We start from the raw sequence: 14,963 nt of genomic DNA on the forward strand, positions 1-14,963 counted from the left end.
GGTAGTTATGTATGTACGTTGAGTAGTTGTTTGACCACAAGAATATTGTCCCTCTATGAATTTATAATTTAAGTAAGTTCTTGATTTTTACTTCTTGACAAAGTACTTTGAGACTTTTTTCCAACTTTTTGGAACAACGAATCAAATTGACGTGCTTCTATTTGAACCCTTGCACATGCTTTACATATTTTAAATTGTTACCAAATTAATGTAAGTTCTGCGGAAACATTCCTTATTAATTCACACAGTTTTTGGTTAATTGTTTGTTAATTGTGGTAGATTTATAAATACTAAATTTAGTCACTCGTGTTCTTTGAAAAATTACGGAATCCATTCCATAGCGTGATTCCTGACGGAGAAATTTGAACATTTTATGAGAACAAAAGCAGAATCTGGAAAGTACGGAATAAAAATTTACTAGGATTTTATAAGACGGTAAGATTTTCCTATTTGATTTTAATTTTGCTTTATGTATTACGTATGAACATTAAAATTACCTTGTTAAGCATACAGTAAATAAAAAAGGCTGTAATAGATAAGAAGAATTTTATAGTTTTATAGTCTATGTAGGAAATGGATAATGGCGTACATATTATGTAGTTACTACATAGTTACTACTGAGGGTGGGGCGTCCCGCTGCTAACGATTTTGACCATTAATGTCTTTGGCGCTATTGGAAATTTTGAATTGAAATTTTTATAATTTGTTCACCTTATAGTCAGCGTTATGGGTGTAAAATTTCAATTCGGTAGTGTAAATGGCACCAGAGATATATGCATACGAAAAAATGTTTCTGTTCCAAAGCGTTTCCAAAACTGCATTTTTTTAAATTTCATAATCTTTTTAAAACACTCTAGAATTGTGAATTGTTCATAGAATTTGATGTGGGTGGTATGACAATTTTTGGTATCTATGTGGCTTTCATAAATAACTCATAAATCTCCCACAATTTTTTTAACTCATTCCATACCAGGTGGATTTGTACAAAAAAGCGTGAGAAAAGGTATTTTTTGTGTTAAATGGAATTTTATAAATCTCAATAGTTGAAATATTTTCATGTTTATTATTTTAGCAGTTAGAGGAGACCTTACTGATGCTAATACAGACACATTTCGGACTACAAATATTTTATTTCGTGTTATGGAGTGAGTTGGGAAAAATTAGCGACATTTTGACAGTTTTGGGGCTGTTATAACTTTTACTATGAAACTATACACAGTTATATTTCAATCAAAATTTAAACTGCAACGTGTACTACAGACATGGGGTCACATAATTTGCTATTTCCTGACATTTTTAGGTTATCAAAAATTGCCCCATGTGCTTCCATAGGGTAATTTATGTCTGGAACACAAAAAATCATCACTGTTGTACTTTAGGTTTAGTTGAAGGTCTGGTTCTTACACTAGAGAATTGAAATTTTGCACCTATAATGCCAACTCTAGTGCCTATCAATTCGCGAAGTTTCAAGTTGAAATTACTACAAGTGCCAAAGATATTAAAGGTCAAAATCGTTATCAGCGAGCTGCCCTCCCTTTGGTATGAAGTGAACTGGATAAATAATACAAGACACTTCCGACTGGGTCAACTTGAGACCCAGCTAATAAAACATTTAATAAGGGAATTGTATTCAATATTTGCTAAGTTTGCTTATAAGTATTTACATAACTTTGATAGCACACAATTATCGTAACTCTATGTATACATATCTACATTTTGATCTCATCCTCCGTAATTCAATTAATTAAATGTGTTGCAAGTGCACAAAACTTCATTTCTAAAATTTCCTGAAGCTTCCTAGAAATATCAATTATGTGTATAAATACAGATACAAATATTCAAGGCGTTCTCCCTGTTTTATGTATAGACAGCTAATAGTGCTATTATTTTGGCACTACAAACTGGGATTAAATCATTACTGATCCGAATATATGTATTATCTACTCCGGCATGCATTGGTAATAACGGGCATTACCAGTTAGTGATGTTGTGGTAATGAAAAATTTACCACTCAAGAACGAACTACTACCAACTCGGTAGGAAGTTATTATCAAGTCAATACCACTATGGCGTGTATGTATTTATTGCTGTGACTCTACCAGACCAGATTTTTAGCAGTATACATATGCACACGAAAGAGATTCGTTATATTTATCGTTATAGATTCTACTCTTCATTGAAATCATCCTAGGAAATGAATATGTCGCTATATTAAGTACTTATGAACTTTAATTGCGATAAAGAATCCATGGAAGGAACACGTTTTATGCATTTGTCACGATAAATGGAAGGGATTGTGGATGTGTCTCACTTGCAAAAACTTGCGTTCAATCAGGTTCGTTAATTAAATATCAATGTCCATTAAATTTGCCTAACATATGTTAACATCTTTGTTGTCTAACTGTATTTTATGTCAATAAATAAATGGATATATATGTATATATATATATGTATGTGCATATGTATATTTACCTATACATAGACGTACATATTTGTGTACATACATACATATGTACATACGTATTCTCCTTCCGCGTAAGGCTAAAGTTCGTTCCATGAAAACCACCTTTTTAAAAAACGTTTATCACCAGTGTTTCATTTCTTGCTGTATATTAATATGAAATGTAAGGTGCAAGAAACTGCAAAAAATATAAGGTATCTAGCGACGCGTCGTAAGAGCGGAATTTTGCCCCTTGCATGTTAAAAAATAGCTGCAGAAACCACTTTCTTGCCGTTTGTATTTCTCGCAAGTGGTTACTTTCACCCGAAACACTGCCCATCAATATACATACATATGCATAGCCGAAAGTCACATATTCTGTGTTGCACGTGTGTGCGTGTGGAAGATTATACATATTTAGGATTATTTTGCTTCTTTGAATTTGTTGGACACCCACATACATGAATAATACATCAATCAATAAGTCAATCAATCAAACGTGGATGGAGACTACGCAAATCTGTCTTGTGTAACGTCTAATTATGGAAGTGTGTACACGTGTACATCCAGATACATACATATCAACATAGATGCAATTGTGTATCCAGGTCGTAACTTAAAAAAGTAGTTTTATTGGATTTGATTACGTATGTATGAACCTATTTAACTTGACAATTACATATAATTTAATACAGTACGTAGTAACATAACGATTGGAAAAAATTATTGATGTACGTTGTTCCATGTCTCATTTGCATTTATCGAGCTTCCAGATATACAGATATTTATGACAGTAAATAAATCTTCTTGCCCTCGGATTTGGTTCAAATACATGGACAGTAATGGACACCTTGTCCATGCGAGGAACTGATCCTGAGGTAGTACATATGCACAAAAATGATTTCTTACTTGTCACGTAAAAACCGGTTTTGTTATTCTCAGAAATTAACAAGTTGCATTGTCTTTGTTGCTGAAATAAGAGTAGGTACATAGATAAATAATTCCCATGCAAGTTGTGGTCAATATGATTTCAATCAGTAGCTGGAATGAAGCCACTTGTTTTACATACATGCAACGAGACTACATTTACATAGAGACATAAATAAGTACATATTTCTTACTTTGTGACTTTAGTACATACTTTAGTGATCTTAACATTGTTAAGTGTTGGTGACATTTTTGGAAATATTTAAATTTATGAAAGAAATAAATTTGTTGAATTAAAGTACATTTTGCAGAGTTCATGGTGCAAAAAAGATTTACATGTTCGACATTTGTCTTCATGTCGTTTCCAGATTTTTAATAAATAATATTTAATAGTGGTAGTGTATTTATTTGGTGTAGATATTTTCAGGATTTTAATCGTAATTTGTATGTAAACCAAGATTTAACAGATCGGAATTTTGGTAATAACTTGTGGTCCTGTTAAGTAATTATTCATGATTATGTATTACATACTTGTCAATCTTAAATTTAGAACAACTGAATCAAGTGAATTTGTTGAAAAAAGTGTTAATTAAAGAAATAATTAGTGTTAAACCTGATTTACACAATTCTTACAAAAGGAAATAATTTTTGTGAAAAATTAAAATATCAAGCATCTGGTAAGATTGTCTTACATATTTGCAGACATAAGTCTTTTGAAAATTTGGGTTTAAACTGTACACAGTAAAATTAATTTTTAAAATACTCTCTTATGTAATTGCACAGAGAAGATTTTCCTGCTTTAAATAGTTTTGCACGTCTTAATTTAAAAGTAGGTGTGCGATGAACATAATGATTTATAATTAAATAACGTTACAATTTCTGAAACTTATTCGTCACAAATTCAAAAAGTTAGTAATATGAAATTATGTAAAAAAAATCCACACAGATAAATCATAAATAAGTACTTTCTGTTTCATACATAAAAAATAAAATCCATAATGTAGGTTTTCATATAAATTCCCATAATTTTGGACATCTTCTCATTTACATGCAATACATGCATATTCGCATTGTTAGAAATCTTGTATAGTCACGCAGGTATTAATTTCTCGGTATTTAAGTTGATACCGATATGGTAAAACTTTAACACCGAGCTATTACTACACGGTATTACTTGTCAATACCACTTTGATAGTCATAAATGAATATCGCTTGGTATTATTTCAATACCGGATTTCTAAGAATATTCTATTCGCTTTGGTTTTTTTGTTTACTAAAAGTGTGTTCATAATTGCCCAAAATTTTTATAGCTTTTCCTCAAATTCACCTTCACCCGAAGATATGGCGTCATACTCGGTGTGCGTGTCCAGTGGGTGCAAAAGCTATCACGCCGGAGTCCCAATATTGGCCAATTTGTACATGCAGGTGGAAACTGGAACTATGTGAGGGCAAAAAATTGCAAATTTTACATAGTTGATTCATGTTGACGAGCCAATTATTTATGGCGTATTGTACTTGTTTCTAGTTACGGATTACTTGGAGCGAGTGGATGCGGGTGGGAATTTTTCTTTCTTTCAGCGGCTTCCACGCTGATTAGAATCTTGTTGTCTCACGCGTAATTAATCTAATTAAGTAAAATAATTATATCTCTGACAGGAAGACGACGCTGCTTAATTGCATCCTTGGCCAGAAAAGGTTGGATTCTGGATATATTTCCGTATTGGGGAGAGACCCTGTGAAGTGCATGGATGACATGGTGACCTCAATCGGACACATGCCCCAGGTCAGCAATAGGTCACGATTTGTTAACGTTAACGTCTCGCTTAGGAGGAATTTAACTTAGCGTTTTTGAAATAATGAGTACACTCATGTTAACCTTTGCATATTTGGAAAATTTGTGCGTAGGATAACTTGCAAATTTTTGCGAAATTGGCGAGATTTCACAAATTTTTTGCTAGAAAACCCTGAGATATTTTGCACACGTTTACCCAGCAACTGTATATGTTTCTATTTCACAAGATTGTTCCGTAAACTCATCCTCTTTTTTTTAATGATTTACAAATTGCAAAAACCCATGGAAACCTAATTAAAGTAGGATAACAATTGTTTGTGAAATTTGCGAAATCATATTTTGCGAATCGCCTCACTACACATGAGATTCGCAAGTTTGTTACCTGAGTTACGATGCGAAATACACCGTGGCCATAAAGTTTCTGATGACTCAAAAAATCTTAAAATCCGCTTGCAAAAGTTACTGAAACTTCTTTGTTGTTGGGTCCACAGTCCTAATTTTTTCTGACAATGTAACCCACACTTGTATCTACATTTGTGGAAACAATTATAAAAATAACCTCACGTTTGGATGAAGCGGAAGGAATTTCACAATTTGGTCGAAGGTTTTGGGTCTCCTGAAATAAAGTCTAGTTGCGGGGGAACGGGAAGTAAATTTGCTATGTGATTGATCTCGCACGACCCACCATACCCTAGGCTATCATTTAGAATACGATTTTGAAAATAATCGCCTGAAAATCTGGTTGTTCAGCAATAAAGTTTGCAAAGGTCCTTAATCGCAGAGATCGATTTCAACGTTTTGGGACGAAAATATGTTGTTCCATCATCTATAATCATCGAAAACCTGCTGAGCAGGATCATTTGGCTTGCATGGGTTCTGAAAAATCACACTTGCGTGCGAAAACTTTCAATATCGAGTTAACTTGGGCGAATTTTTCGAGAAAAACGGCTATTTGACTACTGGTGAAAGGTCGAGGTATTTTGTGTGTGCATAAGACTTGAATCTATGGCCACCCTGTGGCGAATCCTCATTATATAAGGTACTGAATTGTGAAGATAAGCCAAACTTCCGAGAGGAAACTTCCAATAAAATTGCTACTGTTAGTGGTTTGTGTTTGGCTCTACTATCGAGATACAACGGGAACTTACATCACTTTTTCTGGTGAGAATGTAGTCGGACGGTTTTACCATTACCATATCTTGATAGTGCACTTCGATACTATGGACACTAAGCTACTTTTTCCAAATTCGGAAACAATTACGTTTCAAGACGCTGAAGCAACAGCTCACGTTTCAAATGGTACCATTTGCTTTTTCGGTTGATGGTCCTTTATCGACTTCGGGAGGGGAGTGTGACTTGAAAACACATCGGACATGAACCTAATTAAAAGTTTATGGTCCTACCTCAAAAGTTATGCGTTTGGAAAGCTAGTTGCAAGCGGTAGTGCCTCTTAGATCCTACGTTTTCTAAAAACTTTGAAAAAAATTCCTAAAACAGTTTCGGAAAATCGGTCAGAAAGTTTTAGCACAATATTTCAGGACATGCAAAATCGTCTGAAGGACACACGACTTACTAATGCATAACATGCTATAAAAGATTTGGTTAACAAAATTTGTTTATTCCGAAAATTACACTCGATTGAAACTATGATTTGCTTCGTCAGAAACTTTATGGCTACGGTGTAGGTGTGATATACGTTGTCGTGAGTATGTCTGTACGCCCAGTGCAACAAAAAATGTACTCATTAGGCAAAAACTATACATACAATATTGAAATGAAGGTCTATGTAAAAAATTGTTAATGGTCATTGGCAGGATATCGCCCTTTATCCGTTAAAGATATTCGAAATATTTGAATATTTCGGCAAGTTGATGGGGCTAAGTAAGCATGAGATACTTGCAAGAGGGGAGGAATTAAGAAACATACTAAAACTGGAAGATCTACACAGTTACGTGCAAACTTTAAGGTAGCTAATTTGCATACATCCTTAAAATTAAGTACGTCGTAAATAAAATTTAACTTAAACGCTTATTAAAATTTAGTGGCGGCCAGAAACGGCGCGTCTCGTTGGCCGTGGCGTTGCTGCATCATCCCAAACTTTTGATCCTTGGTATTAAAACTATTAAAATAATCAATGGTCTAAATCAATCCAAAAATAATAAAAATTATTTGTATCGGAAGACGAGCCAACGACGGGAGTTGATCCTTTGCTAAGAGAGTCGTAAGTCTAATTCTGGAATTATTCAAAATAAAAATAAAATACAGTAAAATTAGTCAATATTTAATTCATTAATCCAAATAATTCAATTATCCAGAATTTGGCAGTACATTGCCGGCCTAGTATTCAAAATGGGAACAACTGTCATTGTGACGACGCATTATACGGAGGAATGCCGAAAATTTGACAAGGTGCGTATTTTACACGGTTTATTTACATGTCTCTACGCTTGACGCTGCGAAAAAAACATGAACAGAAGCCGCTAAGAATATTACTGCATTTGCAAGTCTTTTATTTGTATGGGAACAACAGTTTGTTCAAAAAAAATTGGACAAAAAACCCTGAGAGGTTATCTGGCAGAGTTTGTTTATATATAAACTCTTATATATAAAATATATAAAACATATATATACTTAAAATATATATTTTATATTTTTCATTTAGAAAAACTTTTGTCTCAATTTTTTTAACACTCAAATTTTATCATTTTCGATTTTGCAGATTGGAATTATGCGGAGAGGTCGAATTATTGCGGAGGACAATCCGCGCCATCTCCTTGAACTGGGTGGATCTCTGATTTTAGAAGACGCACTAAAATCCATTTGCAAAAAGGACGAAGAAGACGGAAACGATGCCTATGATTTCCTCTCGACTAAAACCATCTCCAATTATCAATATTGCGAAATTGAGCCTCTGCAAGAAGACATTAAGCAGTTATCTTTTCGTGTCCGACAATATGATTCGTATCGCCCGGAAAACAACATGCGGAGACAAGATTTAAATTACAGCACGGAAAAATCATCACTTTGGGGAAAGATTATGCAAGAATTTACGAAAGTTAGCACCCTCACGAAAAGGAATTTCCTACTGAATTACAGATTTCCAATGTATGCTCAACTTACAGAAAATTAAACATAAATAATGGAGGTCTATCATCAGATTTTGACAAAATCGGTGTCAGACGATTACAAATTTAATTACTATAAAATTTTCCAACGACAGAATATCCCAAAGGACAGGTTTGCCAGAGACATTTGCATCCAAAGAGAAGAAAATTGACAAATTTTCCACCTTCCAAATTTACTATTCGCTTTCTCCTTTTCGGATGCAAATAATATCTAGAGATATTTTGCAGAGCTGCAAAATCTGCGCATTAGAAATTCATTTCTTTTCCAAATTTCATACTAATCAAATTTGTAATCACTTGACATTACTCTGGTCAAAATTAGAGGGCATACGCTGGGAGACTTCTACTAATTAACTAATTTATCTATACGATTTATGCACACGTAATGGTAAAAATTGTCCCTTCAGGTACCTAGCATTGGTCCTCTTGCTTCCCGCGATGAACACGGTCATCGTCTATTACACGATGGGTAGAGTTCCCTTTGGAAAGGTGGTGTCCGTCTTTAATGAAAATGCGGATTGTTTTGGCGGAAATACTAATTTCCCGCACATGGAAGTTAATACCTCTTTGAGTTGCTTATTCTTAAAGGAAATCGGGCCCAATATAATTCTGGTAAGTAAAAAAAACTACCACAATAAGCTGACAATTTTCTAGTGCTTCTTCGAAATTTTTTAGCAACCGCAATTCTCGAGGAATTCTGCGAAAGCGACCGTTGAGTCGGGAAGTGCGATTGGATTTATTCACATTCCCGCCAATTTCACGAGACATACGATAAACAGATATGCGTTGGCAAGGTTCGCCCTGGGGCAGGATTTAGACCAGAGTACGGTCCATGTTTCGTTAGATATGTCGGGTAGGTTATTCGTCATATTTAGAGTGCATACATAATTTTCTGATTTTGACGCAATCAGTTGAAGTACGGACATGTTTGTATATATACAGACTCGATAACTATTAGCTACGTGTATAGCGATATCTTGAAGGGATACCTAAGATTTGTGGAAAATCTTGCCAGTCGTATCGGAATTGACCCAAGGACAGTAGAAATCCCGCTTAAGGTACTTGAATTTATGTATGCTAATATTTATATTTATCAGTGATAAGTTAGATATCACTATAGCGGCACGATGTATTATTTATAATGCTTTTTTTTAATTTGGATTAGTACAACGCCAAACTGGATTCGCACGAATTTACCTCTCAGGATCACTTCCTCCCATCAAATATCGTGTCGTTAGTGATTTTAAAATTGTTGTCAATATCATGGATTTCCGGATTTGAATATTTTTACAAGTGTTGCATTACCCTAAGAAAATCTAGCCCAACCTTGACTGCCATTTATGGTGTTTTTTCTTAGCTTCCATTAGGGTTGCCGCGGGTAGCAAAAATGCTACCCGTTACCCGACCCGCTACCCGCAGCACAACTACCCGTACCCGCACGGGTACCCGTGTGGGTACCCGTTACCCGCTACCCGTTATGAGAATTGGATAAAAACAAACAAACCTTCAGAATAAATTTGATTTAATCAATTATTTGCTCATTTAGGTTGGTTAGTAGTTTGAGATATGTAATGCTGTGCAACTAACGAATGCCATAATTTGCTAGATGTCATTAGCTGTTTCTGAAATCAAATTTTTTGGCTTTCAATGGAACCTTTTTCAAGCTCGACCGGGATTTCTTAGCTATTAATATAAAAAAATCAAGCCAACGATTAGGAATTATGTATGCATCACTTACATATCTATCTTTCTTTTGAATGGCCCATTTAAAAAAACTATTGGGGGTCAGAGTTCAGAGTCCATCATGGTGGACACCGATGAAAGACCGGTGAAAGTTAAAAATTAAACTTTGCCAATATTTTCTTCAAAGTGGTCATTTAACGAAAAGATACGTATCAAGCGATTCCTAATTTTTGACTTTACTTCTTGATATACTCGCTAAACAAACCTGGTATAGCTTGAAAAAGGGTTAAACGTTTAGTTTGATTTTTTTGTAATTATGATTTAAATGAAGTTTTCATTTAAAAAAAATAACGACAAATACAATTTTTGCTTTGAATCGGATTTAGATTTTTCATATTCAAACCACAAATTGAAATCACCTCAGACTTACATAAATAGACACAAATTTAACCCTTTAACGTGTATGATTATCAGCAAGAAAATGCATTAAATCGGGGACGCTATAAGTATGTTGTGGTCATGAAGCGGGAGGAGAAATTCAGGAGTTTTAATAAAACTCGAAAAACTGAAAAATCAAAAAGTTTAACATTACGTTGTATAGAGAAATATCCAAATTTTCGGGAAGAAAATCTTCAAATTTAGTATTGTGTTGGCATAGGAGAAATCCCTCAAAATTGCAACAAAATTTAGGTCGTGGAGAGAAAATGATGAAAATCAATGACCTCGTAGAAACGACAATTGGCGTCCTTCCGCACCATGACCACGATTTTTCAGACGACTTTTGTCGTTCTCCCGAATTAAACCATCTACTATAATAAAGTGGTAGTATGATCCCCGTGATGCGATGCAAGCTGCCCCGTAGAGGAGACAAAGAAAGAAGCGGAGCCACCACTGCATGAATAAATGCATGGATGAAATGTACATGCTGCTACCTACTGCATGAGTCTGAACTTCGCCTGCACTCATCATCATCCATCAATAGTGGTTATCATGATAAGTGATCGTGATAAACACTATTAATTAATTATTTTAGTTTGAGAAACTTCACCCACAGCGTGTGGCATATCAATTCGAATGTATTTTTGACGCTAAATCCAATGCCGTCAATGGTTTTAACCTCCGTGGCCCCCGTGACCTTCCCGTGACCGTGGGGGCTAAATATGGCTTATTCGTGATGTCGCATATCAATTCGAATGTATTTTTGACGCTTAATCCAATGCCGTCAATGGTTTTAACCTCCGTGGCCCCCGTGACCTTCCCGTGACCGTGGGGGCTAAATATGGCTTCTTCGTGATGTCGCATATCAATTCGAATGTATTTCTGACGCTGAATCCAAATCCGTCAATAGCTTGGCGTTAATTGTAGAAGTTAACGGGGTTTATGGAACTTAACGGGAGCGTGAAGCGTCGGAGTATAAATAGTTAGCTATGCAGTTACTCCCACGCGACGGGAATTTAAGTAATTAGCTATTCAACTACTCCCATAGGGGGAAATCAAATTGTACTGTGACCAGGTTAATTAAAATGCAATATGACTTGGGCAAACCCTCACTCTGATGTATGTATGTAGTATGACAAAGTCTCCACTGGGAATTATTTAAAGTATAGTATGACGGATTTTTCGCTTTGGGCATACCCCCCACTGGAACTCTAGAACCTGGCCTTGGCCGGGCTATACGCTAGTTTCTTATAAAACGACTATTGTCGTCGTTACGCTTTCAAAGGGGTTTAAGCCAATTTATTACTGATGTTAGAGGGCAGACAGATTCTACTTGAGAATAAAAAATTTCTTTGCATTTGCGGAACGTGAAAAGTATTTGCGGCTGCGGTAACTTCTGTGGCTTCCGAAAAGACACGCTCGTTACAAACGTTTGTTGCTGGCAAATTGCAAATTTTGAAATGAGTATATAATAAATAGACGCTTTTGTTGGTAAATGGACTAATTTGCTGCTAACTTTCTTTGTGAACTGATTTACGTCGAAAATTAATTAAAAACCGAACTACCCGTTACCCGTGCGGGTAGTTCCAGCTACCCGCAGATAACGGGTACCCGCAAGAATCATGCGGGTATGCGGGTAACGGGTACCCGACCCGTTACCCGCTGCAACCCTAGCTTCCATGCATAATGAACACAAAATTCTAAAAATATTCAAATCTTGAGTGCTACAAATTCGTAATTTGGACATAAAATTTTTTCCGCAAAGACCAATCTGGCTCATTGTAATTTCAGGACATGTTTCTTATTTTCATTGATTTGTGGACTTTCCTTAACGCTGGAGAAAGAGGCCGGCACGTTGGAGCGGACTTTAGCGTCGGGAGTTAAAATCCGTCACGTCAGAATGTCCTACTTCATTTCTGAAAGTGCGACGTCCCTTATCCAGATCGTGCTCATGTTTGCCATCCGGTTCCTCACAGCGGGGTACAATATCACGGGGTCGTTCTTCCTCTGTTTTTCCATCGCTTTTTTGACCAGTCTTGCCAGCATTGGATGTGGTAAGAGACTTAGAATGTAATTTTTTCAAGGTGAAATTCTTCAATTTTGTATGTCTTCAATTTAGGTTTGCTACTTGGGACGATTTTCTCTAAGAGATTCGACGTTACTATGGCGAGCGTTTTTGCCGTGCTGATGATAGTGCAAACTAGTGGTGAGTGCTCAAATAGATAATTTGTAAAGTGTGGTAGTGTAGTAGCGATATTCGGGTAATGAAATTGTTACCGCACGAATATACAAATATTATATGCCTACATATACAGTTCTCTAGCAAAAGTAGCCTCAAGTCAAAATACGATTCTCTAATATCGAGTAGTTTTCATGTATGTATTCATGACTAGCAAATTAAAATTGATAAGCGTAATGGTAATTTGGTAATATTTAGATATTGAAGTTTTACCATATCGGTAGCCAAGTTTTACTACCGGTTAATCACAAGTGGTAGCAAATGCTAATCGTATAAACTTGGTCACTTTAGGAATTCTATGGCCACTGGAGCTCGTAAGTCCTTCCTACCGTTGGACCTACGTGTACCTCAACCCGGTCTCCCTACCCATGGATGGGATGCGTCGCGTATGGAATAGTGGATGGGGTTTAGAACATAGCGCCGTCCGGGCAGCATTGCTGACCCCGATCGTGTGGATCTTCCTGCTATCGATGATGTCCCGTATTGTGAGGAAGGTGCAGACAAATAAGTGAAAATTGTATCCAAATTTGTTGTACATACGCAATGCATAACCACCGAAATAAATAAGTTGTAAACCAGATGCGCCCTTGATGTTTTCAATTATGTGTGCAATTACGATCAAAATTTCTGTTTTCAATGAATCAAGTGACATGACCATAATGCAAAATTACATAAATCACATAAATTCAAGTCAACACCGACCTTTTTTAATTTTATGTACATCTGTATCTTCAAAGAAAATTATGAAAATTTTCTTTTATGGAATCAAATATTGGAAATGCATACTTTAACAATCAAAATATTGCGTACTACTTTTTCTTATAATCCTCTGGACTGGAATTGCACACTTATAATAAAATATGTCAAAAGAGTGTTGCAAACCTGATAAAATATGCAAATATATTAGTGCATTTCATACCGAATATTTATAAATATTTGCTTTACTTAAATTATAACTCACCGTAGAAACGAATGAATAGTTGATAAGAAAAAATCCATTCCCACTTAATCCGTAGGTATGGCTGCTCAATTGAAGTCGAATACTGATTAAATCCAGTTGAGATTCGGGGGATTTTGTAAAGTTTGAATTAATCAAGATAAATTTCGACTTGTCCATCTATTTTATAATAAAATATTATACCAAAATCAGACAAATTGGGCGTACTCACGTCAACGCTTTACTGTATTTAGCCTAGAAATTCATTTAGCGTGAAATAGAAACATTCCAGTTTCCGGGATAAATTTGCAAACACAATTTCAAAGTTTTCCTTTGAATGCAAACTTTTGCGAAATGTTATCAACTTGGCAAATTATGCTGACATTTATAATTTTCGACACTCTTACATAAAAATCCAGTATTAAAATACTACCAAGCGGTATTCATCTGTAACTCGGCCGAAATGGTATTGATACATAATACGGTGAAGTGCTTAATAGCTTTGTATTATGCCTTTACCGTATCGGTAGCAAATTTTTACGGACCGGCATAATTCTAATACCAAGCGGTAACAACTTTAACACCGAGAAATGAATACCTGCCTGACTATATCAGATTTCTAACAATGTAACGATTTCGTGAGTACGCCCATTAAATATAAATACACTAATTAATACATTTTAGCTCACCATGGCTGCGATTTCCGCACATAAATAGAACACGCAGCACGTCAGGATGAAAAATATGCTCATCTTGACCTTCGTGTAGGCGCATTCTCCATCAAAAACTGCAATTTCTTTGAGGTAAACGCTGTAAAATGAGAAAGCCTCCAAGACGTAGGTCAACATTAGGCAGGAAATTGTCTCATTGAGAAGATCGATGAGGGTGCAGACGTCCAAATATTTGTTCATCATGATTGAGAAGTTTTCTTCCGAGTGGATTGGGGACCTTTGCAGGAGTCGCAAATGACTTCGCGTCGTCAAATAGAGGAGAAGGACGATGCTGAAAATTATCGTGTCGGCGGAATAGCTCAGCATGACGCAGGAGCAGAGAAAGGTGAGAGAAGCTAGGTAATTGACGAGGTAGGCTATCCCTGGAACGGAAATTGAGGTGCAATTTTAGAATTGTATGTACAAATGTAAGGGACATTTGGTCCCATAAATGCAGGACATTTCTGGGATACAATTTTTGGCATGGAAATCAGTCCTAAATATTTTTAGAGTGGAATTGAGCAGGTATTTATTGAATAAAAATAATTTCTGCTGTAAAAATACATAAATGCCAGGAATTTTGGCATGGAAATAATTGCTGGACATTTATGCAATGAAAATCAATCACATGCATTTTTGGTATGAAAATTAAAAATATATTTATAACAGAAA

The 14,963-nt window shown here is 35.6% G+C and overlaps 1 protein-coding gene and 1 long non-coding RNA gene across 4 annotated transcripts; one reads left to right on the plus strand and one right to left on the minus strand.

Annotated features, from left to right (window-relative positions):
- Nucleotides 1–25: 25 nt before the first annotated feature.
- On the plus strand, nt 26–13,224 carry LOC110841752 (ABC transporter G family member 23). 3 transcript variants are annotated; one of them, XM_035846323.1, is made up of 17 exons: nt 26–210; nt 280–435; nt 4,678–4,809; nt 4,893–4,922; nt 5,024–5,150; nt 6,974–7,125; nt 7,202–7,269; nt 7,341–7,380; nt 7,475–7,568; nt 7,879–8,264; nt 8,692–8,896; nt 8,960–9,137; nt 9,227–9,342; nt 9,450–9,517; nt 12,197–12,459; nt 12,525–12,611; nt 12,936–13,224. In XM_035846323.1, exons 3-17 carry the CDS (start codon nt 4,709–4,711, stop codon nt 13,154–13,156), a joined length of 2,136 nt encoding a protein of 711 aa, XP_035702216.1. In that variant the 5' UTR covers nt 26–210; nt 280–435; nt 4,678–4,708; the 3' UTR covers nt 13,157–13,224. The 3 variants fall into 3 exon arrangements, with proteins under 3 accessions (XP_035702216.1, XP_035702215.1, XP_021943140.2); XM_035846322.1 differs by having other exon boundaries at nt 26–435; XM_022087448.2 differs by lacking the exons at nt 26–210; nt 280–435 and adding an exon at nt 3,470–4,044.
- A 105-nt stretch (nt 13,225–13,329) lies between these two features.
- LOC118434409 lies at nt 13,330–13,748 on the minus strand. Its single transcript, XR_004833990.1, has 2 exons — nt 13,606–13,748; nt 13,330–13,526 (listed from the first exon to the last, which is right to left on the minus strand). It is a non-coding gene; the product is annotated as an uncharacterized LOC118434409 (long non-coding RNA).
- Nucleotides 13,749–14,963: the final 1,215 nt, after the last annotated feature.

Source organism: Folsomia candida, unplaced genomic scaffold (assembly GCF_002217175.1).
Source record: "Folsomia candida strain VU population unplaced genomic scaffold, ASM221717v1 Fcan01_Sc001, whole genome shotgun sequence".
Taxonomy (NCBI): domain Eukaryota; kingdom Metazoa; phylum Arthropoda; class Collembola; order Entomobryomorpha; family Isotomidae; genus Folsomia; species Folsomia candida.